Source organism: Cotesia glomerata, linkage group LG8 (assembly GCF_020080835.1).
Source record: "Cotesia glomerata isolate CgM1 linkage group LG8, MPM_Cglom_v2.3, whole genome shotgun sequence".
NCBI classification, from domain to species: domain Eukaryota; kingdom Metazoa; phylum Arthropoda; class Insecta; order Hymenoptera; family Braconidae; genus Cotesia; species Cotesia glomerata.
The window spans coordinates 2394342-2418503 of NC_058165.1; the positions used below are offsets into that span (position 1 = coordinate 2394342).

The 24162-nt window shown below is 29.3% G+C and overlaps 1 protein-coding gene across 1 annotated transcript in view; it reads left to right on the forward strand.

Moving 5' to 3' along the window:
• The window catches only part of LOC123270827 (Kv channel-interacting protein 1), a gene marked incomplete at its 5' end in the record, with an annotated part of 37297 nt that extends 13135 nt beyond the window's left edge, over positions 1–24162 (forward strand). The window contains 3 exons of the mRNA XM_044736974.1: positions 174–247; positions 18305–18517; positions 23871–24162. Of these exons, the coding sequence (XP_044592909.1) occupies positions 174–247; positions 18305–18517; positions 23871–23981 (398 nt within the window). The remainder of the gene's footprint in view (positions 1–173; positions 248–18304; positions 18518–23870) is intronic.

Sequence of the window (24162 nt, forward strand, 5' to 3'; positions counted from 1 at the left end):
TTCTCTCAGTGTATTTATCCTAATAATTCTTGTTATTATTATCAATTTTTAAAAATAAATATTCAAAAATTTATACCATGAAAAATTCATAATTAAAACATTTTAAAAAGTTTTATTTAAAAAAGTTAATTTCTGATTATCCGCAATTCAAACTTTTTATTTTTCCGTTCCAGCAAATACCAGTCAGTACGCTCACTACGTTTTTAATACATTAGACCAAGATCACAGTGGATTATTGAGTTTCGAGGTAAGTCGAAGAATAATTCTACTAAATAACCCGTCTATCAATTTTTCCTTTCAATGAATCGTTATTCAAAATCGAGCATATTCTTTTGAGCGTCTTTTTGTCATTCAATAATGACCTTTTCGACATTGACATCGCCTGAGGAAGAATTTGGTCTTTTAACGTTGAGATTAAAGAAAAATATAGTATGGCTGGAAAATAAAAGAAAGAAAACAGGTTGCATCAAATTGACTTGCATTGATGCAGTCATCCAAGTAACTGATGTTTATTTAGAAGGTTTATAATTCATAATTTATTGTTTTTATATTCTTCAGAATAACATACATATTAATGAAAATTTCTAATGTAGCAAAATAACTTAGAAAAATATCATTTAAAATTTTTCAATATTTAAAATTGAATTCTCTAACAAATTCTTTGACAAATAATCATTTCTATTAAACACACACTGATAAAAAGAATGACTCGATTAAAGAAAAACTTTTTCCTTAAAATGTTATTCTTGTTTTTAACCGTCCGGTCAATGACCAGGTATCTATTTCAGCTTCGTAGATAGAATTTATTAACTTTTTCTTAAAAAAATTGTGTAATCGTCTGGATCCCCGAAATTTAAGTAGTTTGAAACCCAATTTTTGTCAATTTTTTTTATAATCAATTATTTTATATTGAGTATATTATTAAAGTAATGAGGTAATTTGACTTTTAAATAAATAATAAACAATATATAAAAACCAGTCTACAGAAAATATATTGTATAAAAATATCGATGGCGTTAAAGATGTATTGACAGGAGTCAAGTAAATAGAATTAAAGTTCGTAGTTCGTCATTAAGAGGTGACTGAATGGTAATTCTGGACAGTGTCTTGGATAGCTTAAGGGAAGAGCAGTTGGCGCGATACCAAAAGTATCCAGGTTCGATTCCTGGTCTGGGCCGTCCGAATTATTTTTTCAGTCAAATTTACCTTTAATGACAAATTTATATACGAATTTTAAAATCGTTTATGCCTGTAGGGAATACAGGCCAACGATATTAAAAATTATTAGATAAATAATTAGTTAAAAAAAATTCGTGCAATAGACTGGACAGCCAATAAAAAAATTCAGATTTATAGTATTATAAAAACCAGTCTACAGAAAATATATTGTATATAAATAAACAATATAGTTTATAATTTCTTTTATTTGAACAATTTTTATTATAAACCATAGCAAAGATAGTAAGTAAAAAAACATAATTCCATTTATATTTACATGGTTAAGAATTTTTTTTTGATTATCTATTTATTTACATTGTTTATTTTTTTATAATAAGACAATGCCACACGAAAATAAAAGTAAATTTTATTTTTTCGCACACACTTCACATGTTGCACAGTAAAAAATTTTGTGTAAAATCAACACAATCCTAGTGTTAGAATCCGTCAACACAATTTTAGTGTTAATTTTCAACACAAAAAATAGTGTTGAATTTTTAACACAAATATTGTGTCAAAATTAACAGTAATTTTGTGTCAACTGTATCTAACACTAAAATTGTGTTGATTTTACACAAAATAAGTGTTAACTTACTTATTATTTGAGTTTGAATATAAAGGTTAGGGAATTATTTAAAAATAAATAAATTTTTCATGTTTATTAAGAAAATTAGTTTATTTCATTTCTTTAAATTTGAGTCAAGTACCAATAGTCTTTAACTTAAATATATGATTTACTCATCTTAAACTTACTTAATGCTTAATTTATTTTTTATAAATTAATAACAATAATTAGTAATCATCACAGAATTTTCGGCATTCAATTCGTACAATTCCCAGCTTTTAATGTATGGTAAATCTAAAACATTGATGACAAATGTCTGACATGTTTGTTCAGTAGCGTAACCAAACATAAACATAATATTTCGTTGTGAACTATCAGTCATCTTTATAAAAAATAAAACTAGTGTCAGAAAATATAAAATAAAAATGCAAAAGAAAAACATAAAATCAATAAATTTTTTGATATTTTTTTTATAAATTTGTTAAATTAACAGAGAAATTGTTCAAAGTCTGTCATTTTTAATAACTATTATAAATTTTATCGTTAAATAATATTTTATTTAGTAGATTTACTATAGGAAAGTGAAGTTAGTTGAGCATTTTATATGATTATAAATACAGTAAACTTTTACTTACTTTAATGAATATCAAATTTACTTTTTTTTATTGAAAACAACCTGGTACTTTTATCAAATATATTTAAATAAACTATTTTTCACAATATTTAACACTTTAATTTATACGCACGCGTGGTTAAATAGCTGTCCGGTAATACAATGCGTTTGGTGCGTAAACTGAAGAAAGAACGCGCTAACAACACAAACTTAGTGTTAATATTTCCCGCTTAGCACTAATTTTGTGTCATTTTATCTAGTAACACACAAAAAGTGTTGATATCGTGAAAACAACACTATTTTAATGTTAAAATTCAGGTAACACAAAAAAAGTGTCAAATTAACACACAATTTTTCAACACAGACCGTTTCTGACGCAAATACACAATATTTTTTACTGTGTGTGGTTGTAATACAATGTTCATCGCAAATAGGGTTCTCACATACTGAACATATTTTTTTCGTTTTACAACGTTTTTTGAATTCACTTTGAAGACAAGTATAACATACACCAGTAATCTTTTTCCTTCCGGCTGAATCGAGCTATGTCTAGGGTCTTGATGATCCAGGTGTTGTTGGTTGCGTATATGGATTGATACACTGATAGAAGGATTTGTTTATAGTTAAAAAGATTTGCTAATATTTAACAAATCATTTATTAGAAGCCATTTGTTAGTCCTTAACAAATATTTCTTAGTATTTAAAAAGATTTATTAATATTTAATAAATGAATATCAGATTTATTAAATACAAACAAATCATTTTAAATACTAAGAAATATTTATTTAATACTAAAAAGTGGTCTCTAATAAATGATTTGTTAACTATTAACAAATATTATTTAATACAAATAAATCCTTCTATCAGTGTAGCTCGGCCAAAAAAAGATTCAATCGCCACTTTCGTTGAGAAATGCCTCATAATTTGTGGATTCTGCGAACGATTTTCAACGAATGGAGTACACAGTTCTCTGCCCAATTTCCGATAAAATAATCGCCGCTCATACGATTTTTTAGCAAGCATTTTATTATTCTCATAATACAGAATATATGCTGCAAGGCAGGTGACATCGAGAATATTATAAAAAAAGTTTGGAAAATCCAAAAGTGCACGCCTCATAACGCTCATTCATTTTTTAAGAAAAAATAAATTGTGTAACTGATAAAAAAAAAGAAAATTATAATTAAGTAATTTCTTACAGAGTATTTTTTTTTTTTTTAAATATCAGCGCCCTTTTTTCTTGTTATATGCGCACGCAGTCTAAAAAAATCTAGCTTTATCAAGTGGCGCCATAGTTTTCACGTGACAAATAAGAAAAATTCGTTTGTCTTTGTACGGTTATATCATAATAAATTTTAATAAAAATTCAATTTAAAAAAAAATACGTAAACTAGGCTACTGATATGAAATACGGTCCCAGTTCATCGCATTCGTAAACTAATAAAAAAAGTCCGGTCTTGAAATATCAATTTGTTCGGGAGTAATCATTGGTACATCCAAAATGGGGTGACATCCGGACGTCCACGTAAAATTTTTTTCAAAACGTTTTTTTTTTTCAAAATAGCTACATGAAATGATTTTAGAAAGTAAAAGATGGTTTAATTTAAGTGTTTTCTCCGTGTACATCTACTTATATTATTGTATAAGTGTAATATGGTTGTGATAGAGACATTTAAAGATCAAAAAATTGCTTGACCTTGACGAGTTGAGTATAGAGCACAACCTCACGCGCTTCGCGCTATGAGGCGTGCAAAATGATAGAGGTCATCTTTGAGTAGATCTTTTTGTAGTAAATCTACCAAGCATTTTATCTTAAGTAATTCAATTCTCTTAACTTAAGAAATTGATTCTCGAATCAAGAAACTTGGTTGTTTTAAAAATAAGATATATACAACTGTCGCCCAAGAATTTTTTTCTCTTAGATTAAGATAGACGGTAACATTGGTTCAAGATATTACCGACTTGTTCCAAGTATGGCGCCACTCGAGAATTAACATATTATTTAACTTGTTTTAAGCATATAAATTTAAGTATTTTTGCTATTCTCTGTATTAATAAATATTTTGTCGGCAAATAGAGAAATAAAAATTTTTTAACTTCAAAGTTTTTTTCTGACTTAAACTTATAACATTGTAAATAAAAAAATTTGTTCTTTAATCAACAATCAATAATTCTTTAAATGAAATAAAATTATTCTTTATTGAAGAGAATCGTTTTTGAATAAAGAATTCACTTGCATCGATCGAAGATAATATAGTCTTGAACCTCGTAAAAATTTTATCAATCGGAGTGATTAGATCTCTCACTCCAAGAAACATTAAATCAAGACAAGAATTTCTTTAAATTAGAGAACTAGTTCTCTTCAAAATTATTTTCTTGGAGCAAGAATAATTTTCTTGAATGAAGATATTTTTTTTTATCAGTGCATGACCTAATATTCTAACACTAATTGTCATAAATTCATAAACTAAAATTACGCAGTGCCCTCCCTCTAATTACTAATTTCAGCGAGTGGAAAATTAAAAGCAATAGTGCATAGAACAGCCAACAATTATCCACCAAGCAAGAATAGAAGCTGGTTAACATCGAGCAGAAATGGATCTCCCTCTCTTTCTCGATTTCTCCCTTACTCTTCTCTATGCAAAGCGATCCATTCATTGCTTGGAAAATTCAGTATCTGCGAACACTCCAATCACCCCAGAACATCACTATCATGTTTGCTCTGCAGCTCATCATTTAGATAGAACACTGCAGCAACTAGCCGTAGATATAGAGGATGGAGGATAGAGTAGACTTGGGTTCAAGCACAATATTCTAGTCCTAGTTTATGCGCCCACTAACAACCTGAAACCCCGATCCTGGATCATACCCAAAGCAAAACAAACTAGTGAGTTGACAGCGTGAGATTCGGGCTAAAAGTCATGAGAGCGTTTTCGTGTTTATTCATTCTAGACTAATGAGATGACACGAGTTTCCACCTATCTACCCAAACTCTACTAATTCTCAAGCTTTTCTTTTTTGGTAAATTTATAAAATCTATCTGGGGCATTGGCCCTTGTGTCAAAATTTACATAGAATTTCATTACTATATTAATTATTTAGTCGAATAAGGTTTAAAAATTACATTGGTTTGGAAATTTATTTATATATAAATATAAAGACGTCCTGTAAGGACGTCTTAAATCTGTACAAAATTGTCCAACCAAATTATTGTTGATTTTATTAGAAAAAAAATTAACAAGGGCTACAAAACTATCAACTTAATGATAATAAATAAACAGCCAAATTAATTTTTGTTTTTTCGATATTTGTGTGTCTTTTGCCATATAACATCACAGGGGACTGTTTGCCAGGGGACTGTTTTTTTTATTATCAAATTGAGAAAAATCAAGCAAACTATTTCAATGCATTCAACTTTTCAAGTTCTCAATCAATGTTTACATTAATTAGAATAATATTGAGACTTACGGATCCAATTTTATAAATAAATTATAAATAAAAATAGTTGCCAGAGGACTGAGTTTTGAAGTGGCCCAGACACATATTTCCAGCACAAACGGTGCTTTGACACTAAATAAAATGCCGATAAAGCGCTAACAGCCCTATGGTTATTAACTCAAGGCTAGTTAGATCCTTATAAACCTTACAAAAGGTAAAATAACACGCTGGATTTTTTTTTTACACGCTTTATATTAGCTTCACTTGTATGTCAGTTTGTCAGTATGTCAGTATGTAACTCTCCGTGGGTAATCTGCGCGCCTGCGGCCTTCCTTGGTTCTGGTAGCCGTTTCTCAGGCTCGCTCTCCGAAATCGAACTCTGATTCCCCGTATTTATAATATTTATAAATAATTATTTTTATTAGCTTCACTTGTATGTCAGTATGTCAGTATGTCAGTATGTAACTCTCCGTGGGTAATTTGCGCGCCTGAATATTTTTGATAATCAACAAATAATAGTTTAAAAAAACTAAAAAATCACGCTTTTATAAATAAACCAAACTAAAAAGTAAAAAATAAATAATAGTTTAAAAACTAAAAACACGCTTTTTATAGAAAACCAAACTAAAAATAGAAAATAAATTTAAATTAAGAATAGTGTTAAAATTTCAATAAATATAAATTAATAATAGTGTAAATAAAAAAATGTATTTTATTTTAAAAAAAGCGTGGGGTGCTTTTTAAGATATTATCAAAATGACAATCACTCTACTCATATCTGTCAATAAAATATTTATAACTATTGACACCATGCACCTCACGCTTTTTTTAAAATAAAATACATTTTTTTTATTTACACTATTATTAATTTATATTTATTGAAATTTTTAACACTATTCTTAATTTAAATTTATTTTCTATTTTTTAGTTTGGTTTTCTATAAAAAGCGTGTTTTTAGTTTTTTTAAACTATTATTTATTGGCTTTGAACTTCTGGCAGGGGACTGTTCTTAAAATGCCTGGGACAAACTTTGGTTTAATGAATTTAATGAAACAAATTAATTTTTGGTACTTTTTATTGAAGAAGATTGTTAGTTAACTAATTAAGTTTATAAACATTATCGACCAAATTATATATTATTGACGAATAACTTAAAATTTAATGTTAAAGTTTTAATTTTGGGAATGGGACAGCCCAGGGGACTGTTATTTCGGTGGTTTACCAATTTATAGCAAAAAAACCAAAATTTATTTCATTTTAGTTTTCAATGCCCCAAATAGAAATGTTTTTTTACTTTCGTAATAAATTTTTTTTAGTAACAATTTTTCTAATAAAAAAATGCCTGGGACAGCTAAAAACATCCTTACAGAGAATCACCCATATAAACAATAATGTTTCGAAGGTTGAAATAATATAAAAGTCTTTTTAATAAGCAACTTGATGCAGACATTTGGTACTTGTCCCACCAGTCACAAATGACTGTCCCACCAGTCACAATAAAAACAAATTTTTTTAATTGTTTCTACGTAGGTAATCAGTCTAATTCTTCATAATATTCAATGTTTGTAAGATTAGTTTTGTATTTTCGAGAGAAGTATCCCTAGTAGAAATGAAATCAAGTTTTTAGCCAGTAACTGGCCAGTTTTACTAGACTTAAACCAGTAACTGGCCAGTGTAATATCCAGTTTCTGTCTAGTAACTGGCCAGTTTTACTAGAGATCTAACAAAACATTATGGCGGCTTTAGTGAAACTGTCAGTTTCGAATTCTGAGGTTATTAGGCGTTATTAAAATTGTCAAATAAATTCAAAATAATGTTTAATAAACGATATGATATAAAAAAGTTTCATTTATGTGTACATTATAAAATAGATAACATCATTAGACTGATAGACTAATAATAAATCTAACAATAGAATAAGAAAATAATTATTTTGAATTGGAGATTTGTTTTTAATGCCCACAGTCGCAATTTATATATTGTGTCATTTTTTTTCACTGCATCCATTTTGAAATATATACTGGAAATTATTTACACGTTAATAAACACTAATTTTGATTGATTTATACTGTTTTTTTAATAATAATAATTACATTAATGATGCGTACAGGTTAACAAAAAAAATAAACAAACATACACACACTAGTAAAGATACACTGTCGGTGTAACTAATGTTTATGACTTAGTTGTAGGTGGCGCGATTTCAAGTTTTTACTCGATATCACTGGCCAGTTACTGGTTTATGTCCAGTGAAAACTCGATTATTTCTACTAGGGATTTTTTAAAAGTTTAGTGGACGAACTGAAATTGGACTTTAAGTGTACCTTTGGTAAAAGAGAAGAATTTGTTCTTAGTCCCACCAGATAGTCACACACAGTCAAATAATAATTACGAGAAACTTAAAAAGTAATGGAGGTTTTTGACAAAGGGATCTTGTTAATTAGTTATTCTTCTTCTATATTATAAGATAAATTTTACTGTAGTATAAGTTTCAGTCACATAATTATATATAATTGATGGAATTTTAAAGTCAAATATCCCACCAGTCACTATGGAATGCCCTTTAATTATTTACTTATAATAACTAGAATTTAAATTTGCGCGCGCAAGCGCGCGCCTGACTATAGAGTTTGCATATATTTTCATGCTTATGATATATTTGACCAATCACGTTACGAATAGTTTGTTTACATGATATATTTTCATATTTTTCATCTAAATTATAAAAGTGGATTCGAACTCAAAAAAATTTTAACCATTTTTTTATGATCAAAATTTACTTAAAATTCCTTTAAATAATCACAAGTACAGTTCACTTGGTCTCATAATATTCACAGTATACTCTCTCATACAAAAACTAACTCATGCGAAAAAAAACGTAGAGCGATGCCCACGTACGAACTTACAATTCCGAATAAAAGTTGGATAGCGATTTAATACTTATAAGGGTGGCTTTAAAAGGAAGTCGGAGAATGCCAGAAAGGACAACAGCTAGCTTTCGTGAATGTGTTGTATAAATTTCACTCGTACCACTAACCTAGGTATATATATATATATTTATATATATAGCACCCGACAACGCTTAATCTTACTTACATCCTACAACCTAAAGTTTTTCGCGTCCGCCATACCAATTCTTTACCTTTTCCCATTCTACCGTCTTTTTGCACATCACATAATTTTTCCTCTAAAACATGCTTCCTATATTTCTCTTCGATGTAAATGTACAGACACTTATAGGCTTATAAACTTCATAACAAACGAAAACTAAGTAGCTTTAAATTTAAGTGCCATTGAATTCACTCTGAAATTTGACTTTTAAGTTTTGAATTGTTTGTCTTGAGTTTGCGGGTAACCACATTGGTTTGTGGTTGCTTTATCGCTCTTCTGGGTTGGGTACAAAGCATAAATTATTTTACCATTATCCCTTAATAATACTAATTGAAATTTAACGCTTTTTTTTGTGAATTGCAATTGTGCAACACTTTATTGATAAAAAAAGAAAAAAAAACAAAATTTTAATAGAAGAAGTAAGACGTGTGAGTAATTATCTGAAGTTATAACAATGACACTCGCAGGAAAGTAATTATAAAAAAGTAAAAACTTACCTATAATTTATCACGTAGCTAAATTACCGTTTTTTAATTTTAAATTCAACATCTTTGCACTTTATGCTGGAAAAATAAAAATTAAGAAGTAATTATTACAAATACTATTTTGACTTTCAAACCAATCAAGACATTGTAATGTTATTTTTGTTTTTAAGGAGGTTCAAACTAATCTAATGTAAAAAATAATTTCCAACTTTGAGCTTTGAAATTAAGTATACGTATAAATAAATACGTGATTTATTTAATCCCAAAATTTAAAAAAGATTCACCGTTTACTTACTTAGATACTTAATTTTAAAAATCACATATTTTATCTCCTTACACACGGGCTCTTATGGCGGACAAACGTGTTGTCGAGACTTTAATTATTTTTTTCAATATTAACCTCCCAACTTTAACGGATAAAAAACTATACACAAGAAACTTGGATTATTGCAAAATATAAAAACAATTTAATAATAATACATTACCGATATAATTTTTGAAATATTTAAAGTCAAATTTTATGTTTGTAACTGGTTTATCGTCCGCCATTTATTCGAATAAAGATTTGACAACATCGCGTCAACAGCTGAGAGAAAACAAAAGGATAGAAATATAGTTACAGAGAGAGAAATGTTTAACTCACACACTCATCCACGTCTCAGGTTATGGGTATAATCAAGCGCGCTATTGCCAAATCTGTTTATTTATTCCGGCAAGTAATAAATACCAAAGTCATTTTATTACTTTACTTTATTAAATAAGTAAAAATCATCAATTATTAAATTGTTCAAATTATTCTAAATTAAAATAAAGAATGTACGAATATTGGGAAGACTAAAATTTAAAAAAAATTTTAACACTATTTTGACTCATTAGTTACGCTCGAACTTCCTTAAGAAGAATATTAAATAAAAGAAAAAAAGAATATAAATTTTTAATAGTACTTAATAATATTTCAACTACCTCTCTACAAGCGAAAATCTTTTGGGACATTTCGCCACCTAGCGGCTGTCGCGAAACTATTTTTTATTTTTTTGCTAAAATTAAGGAGGTTCGAGCAAATTTAATGTAAAAAATACTTTCCAACTTTGAGCTTCGAAATTAAGTATACGTATAAATAAATACGTAATTTATCTAATCCCAATGTTTAAAAAAGATTCACCGTTTAGTTACTTAGATACTTAATTTTAAAAATCACATATTTTATCTCCTTACACACGGGCTCTTATGGCGGACAAACGTTTTGTCGAGACTTTAATTATTTTTTTCAATATTAACCTCCCAACTTTAACGGATAAAAAACTATACACAAGAAACTTGGATTATTGCAAAATATAAAAACAATTTAATAATAATACATTACCGATATAATTTTTGAAAGATTTAAAGTCAAATTTTATGTTTGTAACTGGTTTATCGTCAGCCATTTATTCGAATAAAGATTTGACAACATCGCGTCAGCAGCTGAGAGAAAACAAAAGGATAGAAATATAGTTACAGAGAGAGAAATGTTTAACTCACACACTCATCCACGTCTCAGGTTATGGGTATAATCAAGCGCGCTATTGCCAAATCTGTTTATTTATTCCGGCAAGTAATAAATACCAAAGTCATTTTATTACTTTACTTTATTAAATAAGTAAAAATCATCAATTATTAAATTGTTTAAATTATTTTAAATTGAAATAAAGAATTTTGACGAATATTGGGAAAACTAAAATTTAAATAAAATTTTAACACTATCTTGACTCATTAGTGACGCTCGAACTTCCTTAAGTGTATATCTGTTTGAATAGTTTTAAAATAATTTGGAAAATTCAAAAATGCATGACTCATAATCTTATTTTCCACAATAAAATTCATTGAAATAAAATACAAAAAAAAAATAATAAAAAACAGAAAACTCTGCTATAGTTTAGTGGCGCGATAATTCTAAGGTGAGGAAAAAAAATACTATAATAAAACTTATACATAGATATACAGATACACAGTCGTGTCTTAGTTTTTTATAAATAATAATTAAACGACAGTGAATTGAACGGTGATATTGATTGAGAAAGTCCTTAGTGTGTTACTTTAGATGATAAAAAAAAAATAATTCCGGTAGGATCATTTTTTCGAGGAATTTCCCTGGTACATACACGGATCCATAAACACAGACACACGGACGTCCAGGAAAGATTATTTTTAATGTTATTATTTTTAATGTTAAACAAAATAATTGTTATTGAAATATATTTTACGTGCCTGACAGATTATTTTACTTGATATAAGTCCACTCATATTATCCTGTAAGTGCGATATAAGTAAAAAAAAATCAATTTCAGTTTCGAGAAAACTGCTTTTTTTTGTCGAGAGTAGAGCACTACCTCAACGCTTCGCTTATGAGGCGTGCAAAATTTATTTTAATTGCCAATTTTTTAAGAACTGCCTCAATAAAATATTTATCTAAAAATTTAAAGAATTATTTTTTAATTTTTAATTACAGAAATTAATTATGATATTAAAAAAAAAGAATTTAATTATTGTATTTATTTTAGAAATAATTAATACAATTTTTTTAAAATGAATGATAGTATTGATCAGCAAGTAAATTAATTTACTTAAATTAAAGTTACAAAAAAATTGCTAATAAAAATTGAATCACTAATTTCAAACGATTGAAAAAAATATGGAATACAAAAATAACGAGCACTACCTCAACGCTTCGCTTATGAGGCGTGCAAAAGAGCTCAAACAGTTAAAAAAATTATATTTTAAAGCTATTAAAGTTGGAAAATGCCAAAAACAGTCAATTGTTTGTTAGATTTAAAGTCTATTAATTAAAGTTTTAATTACTGCTATCCATGCAAAGTAATTCGAAGTTGTCCCATATTCTTGTATTGAATTATGAACTTAATTACGAAGTTATATTGGCATACTAACGTAAAGGTACATTTATGGAAACAATCTATGGAATTTATTGATTAGTAAAGAGATTTACGTACTATCCCTTGCCAGCTATACTATATTTGATTCTACCACTTCACTGGAGTACGTGGTACTAGTTAATTTAGTTGTTAATTTCAAAAGCTAATTAATATTATAAGTATATTCAATATATGTTTATAATTCAGTATCAATTTATTGATTCAAAATTTGTATTTTTAATTTTACTCTGTTTGTTTCTATCTATCTATCTATCTGTCTATCTATCCGTTTCTGTATTCTCTTATAGTTGAACAAAGCTCAACTAGTTTAATAAAACTTGGTATGTAGATAGGAATCACAGTGAAAAATATAAGCGATGCGCCGTGTCGATAAATTGGGTGAAAATCACGAAATAAATTTTAGTTTTTTGGAATTGGAATTTTTTAGCCATTTTAGTGTTTTTGGGGTTCACAAAGGTTTATTGAGACTTAAATTTAATTGAAAATCGATCCATTCCTATCGTGAAGATCCACAATAGGATTGTCTGGTTAAAAAACTAATCCAGTTTTTGTTGAAAAACTGGAATCAATTTTTAACTATTTTTGGAACTGATATGACCCAGATTTTACTTTTTGTATTTGAGTATTTTAGTTTATTTTTTGTTAATTACTTAAAAATTAATAGAAACAATTATTGTTATTAGTGCGGCGATAATTATTTAATTATTGTATTTATTTAGTTAATAATTTTATATTATTGTTACTGAAGGTATGATTAAAATTAAGAAATTAAGCGTGTGCGAAATTATTACGAAGCCGAGCGAATTAATTGTAAAAGAAATTAAAAGACTGGGAAAATTATTCTAAGTTCCGAACAAGATTTAGTATGGGAAAGCGATGAATGGATATAAAATGAAAGAAATGACGATTATTATTTTGTAAGAAATAATTTAGGTAAGCGAAGATTTTATAAGCCCCGAGGACAATTTAGTATGGAAAATCAACGAATGGATATATAATGAAAGAAATTGCGATTAAAATAATAAAGAATTGTGAATTTGACGAAACGAATGGATAGAGAATGAAGGAAATTACGATTAAAATAATAAAGAATTGAGTTTCGAAAATAAAAACTTAGAATTTGGCGAGACGAATGGATAGAAAATGAAGGAAATTACGATTAAAATAATAAATAATTATTTTTGAATGCTAGTTCGAGGGCACCGGACAGGTGTCTAAAACGACCCTTCCGGTTCGTTACAAGAGAGTTGGGGGAAAAATGATAAACGCCAAAATTTGGCTCGATAAAGCAAGCAGTTCTTTCTCGGGAGAATTACTCGGGCGAATACTCTTCACCAAGTAATTCCAGAGGATGATACTCTACCTGGAGTCTGACCAAGGCCCAGGTAAGTATCGTGAACCGACCGGATGAAAGTGCTTCTCCCCGTGCCGAAGCCTTCAGCTGAGGTACGGTAGGTGATCATAAGCCGTGTAGGTGGGGGCGAAGAGGACACTCTCCATTCGCTCTCGGGGTAGAGGTTTAGGCCCAGGGGTGACGGCTAGTCTCCTGGGGAAGCGGGGAACCAGCTCTTGACAGTTAGTTCGCGATTTTGAACCGCGAATAATGTGTGAAAAGAGTGTTCTAATATATTGTTTATATTGTTTAATTTGTTTATATTGTTCATATCGTTTATTAACATGATCAGGCTAATAAAGAGGTTTTCCTTTTTCTTTGATTTATTTAAAATAAAGTGTTTTGTTATATTTTGTTATTGATAATGTAATCCCCGTTTATGACCCTGGACTCCAGCGAGCAAATTTCGAGCCGGTGACAAATAAATAAATTATTTATTTTTATAATTTTTGAAAACGTGGACGTTACACTGATATTTATTATTTAAAAAAAAAAATAAGTATTTTATACTTAAGAACATGTAGGACAAGGAATATTTAAATTTTGAACGCCCTGGGGCGCTTTTTAACCAAATTATTGAATAAAAAATAATTAAACTTGTCAGGAGTACGTAAATAATAGTCCTTGTAAATTGATTCTATTTTTAAATTTAATCATTGAAAAAAAATAACTAAATGATAAATAAATAGGTAGTGTTCGCTTATAAAACTGCCTTATCTCATGACCCATCATATATTCAACTAAATAAACTTTACTATAAAGAAATTACTAATAAACGTACAACCAATATAATCGAAGAGATTGATTTAATTTTTTTGTTATTCTTTATTTTAGTTTAGATTACTTATAAGCCAGAATTATTAAAATCCAGCTAGGTTACAGTAGAAAACTAATTATCAACAAAAAATTTCATTTACTATACTTTGATGTAGGCCTTAAGAAAGTGCCAAAAGTAAATTATCTAGTTTAATTTTTTTAACCAGTGTTTAGAGTATTTACAGTCAGTCTGATAACCTCCTTCAGTGGATTTTACATGTGTTTCAAATAAACAAACCGATATATTCAATTGGCATTTGTTGTCACTGGTCCAGACTCAATTACCGACATCGAACTGTACTACATGTTCTTAAGGAGATCCACGCAAAGTAGTTAAATTTTTAAAACTTCCTAAAAATTTGTAAATTTAATCTACGTAGCCTAATAATTAATAAAAAAATTAGGAAAACGGTTGACCCTGAAGGCCATCCCTGCAACTTTCCGCTAATTCCATACCTGGATGCTTAAAATTGCACTTATGCCGTTTTTGAGCGCTCTTCGAGCTTAAAAATACAGTTTATGTGTTGTTTTGAGCTCTCTGAGCTCAAATAGATAACATTTCTATGCTTTTGAGCTCTTCGAGCTCAGAAGTCTAATAAAAGTTTGATAAAACACTATTTTTTGAGTTTTCAAACCGCAATAACTTATGAATGAATGAACCGATTTTTACGCGGTTGGCGGCATTCGACGCAGTTTTTTAAGCCTTTTGAAAAATCTTTAAGTTCAAATTGATCAAACTAGAAATATCGGAGTAATTCCGAAAAAACACTTTTTTGGGTTTTCTTTCCTGCACGATATCTCTCGAATTAATCAACCGATTTTGACCAGATTAGCGGCGATCGACGTGGTTTTTCAAGGTAAAGAGCTGATTAGTTTTTGGAGTTGGTCGATAAAGCCTTTTGAAAGTTATTAAAAAAAAACCACTTTTGAAAAAATTTTTTTTTACAGTTTTTTTTAGATTTCTCGAAATCTATCGGTCCAAATTATATCCAAAATCTAAGTTTGGACAAGCCCTTTCGAATGGCACCAACCGCGATCGAATCGGTAAAGCCATTCAAAAGTTATGAGAGGTTTACATACTTACATACATACATACAGACATAGTGACACCCTCGCGGGGATAGTCAGAGAAGCTTCCTGTGACCTTCAAACGTCGAGATCTGATGAAAACTTGATTTTTGTAAAACGGGGTAAAACCAATAACTTCCCGATTTTTGAAAATCTTCGATTTTCTTAGCGGGAAGTTAAAAATTAAAAAACAGTAGGTTTCCGGGATATTTAATCAAATAATTAGGTTTTGAAATTGTAATTTTTACATGTAAAATGGAGATTCCACCAGCCGTGTATTTGGTTAGGAATTTAATGCAATTAACGATTTAAAAAAAATTTTATTTTCATTGAATTTGATTGAAAAAATAATAAGCTAAAGATTAAAACAATAAAAAAAGTAGCTTTCCGAACGTATTACGGAGATATTTTATATTTTTTATGAAAAATCACTCGGACACTTGCGTTGTTTAAAGTCTTGTATTTGACTTGGCAACAACGCTTGCGCAGTTACCCAAAGCATAAGTAACCAAGGTTTTTTAAATGCTAGAACATCTTAATCATTTTAGTTAGACAGTAAACATATAAGGTTAGGGACACTCTTTTGCACGGAAAAAAGCAAACTGTAATAAATAACAGTCGATTTATAATAAGTAATGATCAACTGCTAAAAATTACCATTTCAATCAGTAAAATCGTGATTTTACTATTCACTTTATAATATTTACCATTTAAACGTTACAATTTACTCTTTACATGGAAGAAAATACTATTTCACACAGTAATATTTGCTATGTAAATGTCTAATATGTTAAAGTATAATAATTAAGAATTAAGACTTTGATATTTATCATTTCGTACCTAAAAATGATCTTATGATTTGTAAAATGTATAAAATAAAGTTAGTAAATTTCTAATACAAGCAACGTCAATATTTACAAAGTAAAATAGTAAGTTTTAAACGCAACGCTAAAAATCAAACTGTAATTATTGACTTGCTTGGACTGGTAAAATGTATATTTTAAAAGTATACTTTTTACTGTTTGAAATGTTAAATTCTCCCAAAGTGAGACCCCCTTCTCTTTCATCTGAGTTCCCCTTCTCCTCATAATATGGACTTTATATTGAAATGGCAATTTTTACTGTTTGAAACTGTAATTTTTTAAGATGAAAGAGTCGTTATTTACTATAGTGACAGCTACTACCCGTGTAAAAAAAAAGTTTCCTGAAAAGTTCCGGAATAGTTCCTGGTCCGGAACGTTTCTATGATAAGACAATCCGGAACATCCCCGGAATACTTTTGCAATGTTCTCGAAATAGTTCTGGATCATTCATGGAACACTTCCGGAACATTTCCGGAAAATCTCCGACAGACTTATAAAACATCGCTGGAATACTTCGAGAATAAATTAGGAATACTTCCGGAACATAATCCAAACGTTTACCGGAAATGTTCCAGAAGCATTCGAGGATTTTTCCAGGGATATTTTAAAAATATCCCCGATATATTCCCAATATATTTTGTAACTATTCCCGATTTGTTCCGAAAGTATTTCGGGAATATTCCAGGAGTGTACTGGAGATGTTCCGGAAGTATTCCAGCGATATTCTATAAATCAGCCGGAGATTTTCCGGAAATGTTCCGGAAGTGTGCCACGGATGTTCCAGAACTATTTCGAGAACATTGCAGAAGTATTTTGGGGATGTTCCGGATTGTCTCATCATAGGAACGTTCCGGACCAGGAACTTTTCCGGAACTTTTCAGAAAACTTTTTTTTTACACGGGTAATCACTTATTTTGGATATTAAATTATAAATTGTGGCTTTTATACTTTCTACATTAGGTTCTGTAATATTTATATTTTTGCCACCCGGATGTCCGCTTTACTGTTTGAAACTATAAAAATTAACCGGAATCCGAGTGAATATTACAGTTTACTTTTTTCCGTGAATAAACTATGGGTATGGTTCCCATAATGAGCATAGGATTGATACCTATAATGATAATTTTATTATAGGAACCATTCCCATAATTTTTGGAAAAGTTCCTATAAATTTCTCTCCGTGTAGGAAGGTACTTGGTTCTCTTTAAAAAAAATTTTTTTTCACACCTAGTTATAGAACTTACACTCTAACTATGCAAAGTATCAAAATTAAAAAAAAGTATTACTTCAACTCTGTTGATCAAAGCATTTTACCGCAATGCAATAATTTTTTTATTTCTTTGTAATTTTACATTTTCCGACCACTCTATAGATCCTGCATACAAAGGACCATATAATCATGAGCGTAAAAATACATCATAAAAATGAACTCGTAAAATATTCAGCGACTTTTCGTCCAACCATTTTGCAGTAGCTCAATAATATTTATTATTATAACCACAATTATTTTTATTATCAAGATCATGAATTATTTTCTTGATTATATTCTACATTAAAGCTGACGGGTACATCTGTACTGAGATTTTGACATTACCGCTAATTTATCGCATTAAAAGCTCCAAGGAACAAAAACAAGAAATCTAGTCCTGTTTTATGTATCAAGTTTTTGCGTTACTATGCTTTAAATTAATGCGCTTAATGAGTGATAAAATCCTTTCAAGTGTATTTAATAATGAAAACTACTGCAATTTTCTGTCTGAATTATTAATCCTTGTTATTATCATTAAAACTTTTCTTTTCACAGGACTTTGTTACGGGCTTGAGCATACTATCACGTGGATCAATAGACGAAAAGCTTCGCTGGACATTTTCGCTTTATGACATAAATGGAGATGGCTGTATCACACGAGATGAAATGACGGATATCGTGACTGCGGTTTATGAACTGATGGGAAAATTTTCTGACCCCAATATGGATACTGATGGTGTGAGAGAGCGAGTCGATAGAATATTTCAGGTACTATTTTTATTGAGATATCTAAAGTAAAAACGATAAAAAACTACTTTTTTTTATTTTTTTATTTGTGGGATAAAAAGCCACATTTTGATCCTGGATTACTAAGTTGATATCTGCAATTGGACGATTTTAACGATTATGTGATAATAAAAAATATTGATAGTATTATTTTATACAGTAAAAAATTTTACGTCATTGGGTCAAAATAATTTAAACTTTCAAAATGTATTAACAAAAATTCCAAAAAAAATTTTATTTACAATACAAACTAGCAACCTTGCAGTCACTATGTGACTGCCGTGACTTGTCAACTATAAATAAATGAAATATTGCTTTATTAAATAAGGACTTTTGATAAATTGCACTGTACTTTCTTAAATATTAACGTTTTTAAAGATATAAACTTATCACGATGTTACGCTCATCAAGACCTTTCGTTTAAGTATCCACATGGCATTTTTTATATATTTTATATATACGGTATTTGTGAAATATATATAATATATAAAATATATGAAAAATTGATGTGGGTATTCAAATGAAAGGTCTCGATGAGTGTAATGTAAAAGTGAGCTTATATCTCTAAAAATGTGAATAATTGACAAGATACAATGTCATTTCTTAATTATTTACATTTTTTAAGATATAAACTCATTTCGATGTTACATTTATCGAGACCTTTCATTTGAGTACCCACATGGCATTTTTCATATATTTTATATATATGGTATTTGTAAAATATATAAATATATGAAAAATTGATGTGGGTACTCAAATGAAAGGTCTCGATGAGTGTAATGTAAAAGTGAGCTTATATCTATAAAAATGTGAATAATTGACAAGATACAAGGTAATTTCTTAATTATTGATATTTGAAATTTGTAACCTCATCCTGATGTTACCATCATCAAGAGCTTTCATTAGAGTACTCACATGCATTTTTTATATATTTTTCATATTTACATATATATAAAATACAAAAATATATAAAATATATGAAAAATTGATGTGGGTACTCAAATGAAAGGTCTTGATAAGAGCAACATCGGGACGAGCTTATATCTTTAAAAATGTGAATAATTGACAAGATACAATGTCACTCTTTAATTAGTGACATTTTTAAAAATATAAACTCATTTCGATGTTACATTTATCGAGACCTTCCATTTGAGCACCCACATGCATTTTTGATATATATTTCATATATACATATATATAATATATATAAATATATAAAAAATTGATGTGGGTACTCAAATGAAAGGTCTCGATGAGTGTAACGTCAGGATAAGCTTATATCTTTAAAATTGTCAATAGTTCACAAGATACAAGGTCATTTCTCAATGATGTATCTAGAAATTTTTATTCTCTCAATAATATAGATGATTGATTTCTTACTTCTATTTTAAATCGCTTTTCATATTTCCGTAAATTATTTATCTTTACCCATCAATCAAAAATTTCCGCGGCGATATTCTTTACCTCAATCTGTATCATGTATAAGTTTTTCTTCTGATCAAAAGTTTCATTAAATCTTTATAAAATATAGTTTGAAATCAGAGTATCTGGTAGTTACTTATGCATTACATGAACAAGGACAAAATTTCCCAGAGGACGTATGCTGAATCGAATCTCTTTGGGCTTGTACACATGTTAGTAGTCGGTTGCAGAACAGCATCTTCGTCAAAATACACATGCATATATATATATAAACACACATTCTGAAGTGCCTAGTTGTGCTGAGTTTACTTCTGGCAAGTGGAGAAGTGAGAGTTGAGGGAAACGATGACTTAGACGATACAGCGAAGGTTGACTATTCATCCTCATTTTCACTGAATCGTTTGTGGATTCTGGCTGCTTTTATTAAAGATGTATATGCATATATATCAGTGCGTAAAATAAGCTCTTTACATATCAATTAACATGACGTTTTAATTAAGGAAACGTTAATTAATGGTATTCATTGATAAATTTCATCATTTGACGTTTTGATCAAAATATGCAAAGGCCGCTTGGTTATAAATGTCTCTTGAATTTTAATTAGACAACTTTCATAATTGGTATTTGTATTAATGATCTTAAATTCATTTATATTTATGTGCAATAAATATTTTTTTCTCAATAAAATGCACTCAAAGATAATTTAAAATTAAAATTACTCTGTAATTATTTATCAGCCATTAAGAAAATTCGAGCGTAACTAATGAGTCAAAATAATGTTAAAATTTTTTTTAAATTTTAGTCTTCCCAATATTCGTAAAAATTCTTTATTTTAACTTAAAATAATTTAAACAATTTAATAATTGATGATTTTTACTTATTTAATAAAGTAAAGTAATAAAATGACTTTGGTATTTATTACTTGCCGGAATAAATAAACAGATTTGGCAATAGCGCGCTTGATTATACCCATAACCTGAGACGTGGATGAGTGTGTGAGTTAAACATTTCTCTCTCTGTAACTATATTTCTATCCTTTTGTTTTTTCTCAGCTGTTGACGCGATGTTGTCAAATCTTTATTCGAATAAATGGCTGACGATAAACCAGTTACAAACATAAAATTTGACTTTAAATATTTCAAAAATTATATCGGTAATGTATTATTATTAAATTGTTTTTATATTTTGCAATAATCCAAGTTTCTTGTGTATAGTTTTTTATCCGTTAAAGTTGGGAGGTTAATATTGAAAAAAATAATTAAAGTCTCGACAAAACGTTTGTCCGCCATAAGAGCCCGTGTATAAAGAGATAAAATATGTGATTTTTAAAATTTAAAATCTAAGTAACTAAACGGTGAATCTTTTTTTAATTTTGGGATTAGATAAATGACGTATTTATTTATACGTATACTTAATTTCAAAGCTCAAAGTTGGAAATTATTTTTTACATTAGATTCGCTCGAATCTCCTCAATAACGTCCAATATATTATCATCTGAAAGCTTTATTATTAATTAAAGAATTTTTTCCTCCATTAAGGTGAAATCAAGCTTTATAACAAGTTTAATAGTAGGTCGTAAATGTGACGTATCAATTCGCAAATAAATCATCATGAGCAATTTAATAATTAACGGACGATAAACTTGCTAAGTTGCTCGATGAAACGAAAGTTTTAATAGACTGATGATAATAGCCTTTTATACTTCGTCCACTCTTATTGTTCCTTTGGAACTTTTTTAGTAGCCAGATTGAAAGATCGATATAACTATAACAAATTCATTGGGATGCTATAAAATGGTATTACTGCAGTTTTATAAAATTTATGCCGTATAAGTATAGTATTTATTAAAAAAATTCAAATTTTTAAAATATGATAAATATGTGAATTGCAGGAATGCCTTAATAGGGATGTACAATAGAAAAATTTCTTTATTGGATAATTTCAAAGCAATATCTCAAAAAAGAAATGTCACTAAAGGCCAACCACCCGGTCGGCATTTAATTCCTTAAAACTACCCTTAAATTTACATACCCTCCACCATAATATTTAATAACTATAATTAAATCCTTAAACTAACTTAAAATAATTAAATTAAAATAAGCTAAAAATAAAAATAATAATGATAAAATTATATTAGACTAATTAATACTAAAACTTAAAAATAACCTGAAAAAAAAACATGTTAATTACTTTATTTGTTACCCCTTCGTTTCTTTGGGGCTGGCTGGACCACGTCGATGACTTGGGCTTTCCTCTTGCCCGGGTTCGTCTCCTTCGAGCGACTCTTTAAACGCTCTAATACTCCTCTCAGCCTGTCCTCCGTCGGGGCTGGAATAGGAGCCGGTTCTTCTCGAGGCATCCTTCTTGTAATGGCCTGAGACCTATTAATATCAGTGTTCCCGAAAAACACACTTCTATTGACATTCCGAAATTTCGGAATGGCAATAGGGCGGGTGTCTCGGGGTAAAACACTGAAATTGTACCTCTGAGCCGTCCGGTCTAGCCTCTGAGGTTGCTCGGGAATGTTTTCTTCTTCTGCTTGGCCTTCGGGCTCCTCCTGTTGAGGTTCTTCTTCCTGCTGGGGTACAAACAGCTCTCAAACGGGAAGAGGCTGATTAAACTTGGCATAATCCTCCGGGAAGTATTTTTAAATAGTATATTACATTCCTAGGCCAGTAAAATAAGAAAAAGTCTCAGATCACATGTAATTGTTGGCCGAGGCGAAGCCGAGGTTGACAAACATGTGATCTGAGGCTTTATTTACTGGCCAAGGTGTGTATACTATTTTTCTGCTCAACGTATAGCCAGAATGTGGCAACTTTGCTTAGAGCAGCGGCCAGAAAGTTGCCACTTTCGGGCCGGAGGGCAGAAAATTAATTTTCCCGGAGTTGGCGGCTTTTTAGTGATGTCAATTTCTTTTTCAATTGACATGATGGACCTCATTATTTTGTTATTGAAAGATTTGCGGCTAAAGTTCTCCATTATTATAAAAATATTGTATTAAAAAAATTAATTAATTATTAATAAACACGTGGTTAGATTAGAGGTTAAGAAACACTTAAATTTTAATACTTATAATTAATTTACACAATTAAAAAAATTTTAATTCACAAATAACAAAATTCAAAATTTATTTATAATTTATATACAATAAATACTTAATCAAAATTAAATTAACGGTTAAAAATAATAAAAACTGTGGTGATTTGAATTAAATTTGGGCAGAAATAACTTAGTAGCAGACACGTTGTTCACTGTACGGCTCTTCAACTAGTTATGACTATATCAAACAGTCTATAGGCCTACAGAGGTATACAGCGCCGCGCTGCCACGTCACAGACTACCCCTACCTTCTAAATTTACTATAGAAAGTTCCCACGTGACATCTAACGACCTAAAAATTAACTTAAGTTTTTTTAATTTATTGCAATTTACACACTAAAAAATAATTATTTTACACTATTTATAATTATCAACGACTTTACTTTATTCATATCTGGTAAATAAATATAATCACATATACATAATTAACCGTCTCGAAAATAATGATAAGTATACTATATGAAACAAAATATAGAAGATATTAGATACAATGTAAGAGTGGCTACGAGATATATTCAAAACTTATGTATACTCTTCAGCCTCGTAATCGCTAACACAACAAAAATTCAAAACTATTGGTAATTTTTAACGAATAATTGTATTTTTCCAAGAACATAAATAAATATCGGATAATTGATCTTCTAAATTTAATTAATTTGAAAAGAATATAAAAAAAAAATTTATATTTCCAAGACAATTTTTTTTTCAATCCAAGTTATATTTCTTCAATACATACAAACCTTAATTTACAATTTTAAATTGAAAACATCTTCAGTATCAATAAAACAAGCGCTTATTTTGAATGTTTCAGAAAATGGACGGCAACAAAGATGGCGTGGTAACACTAACTGAATTTTTGGACGCGTGTCGCTCTGACCCTGAGATATCAGCATCAATGGCTGCCCTGGACACGGCTTTCTGACACGAGGCGAGTTTTCGCTACGCTTATTGGACTTGAAAATTGAAGCTGTGACTCGCAGCTAAATTCCGACAGGAATGAAGACTAACTTCATTGTCCTCATATCTGGTGTTAGTTGGGAAAAGTATAACCGCTCAATTGTCACACACGGTAATCACTAGAGAGCTAAATAGACAATTACTAA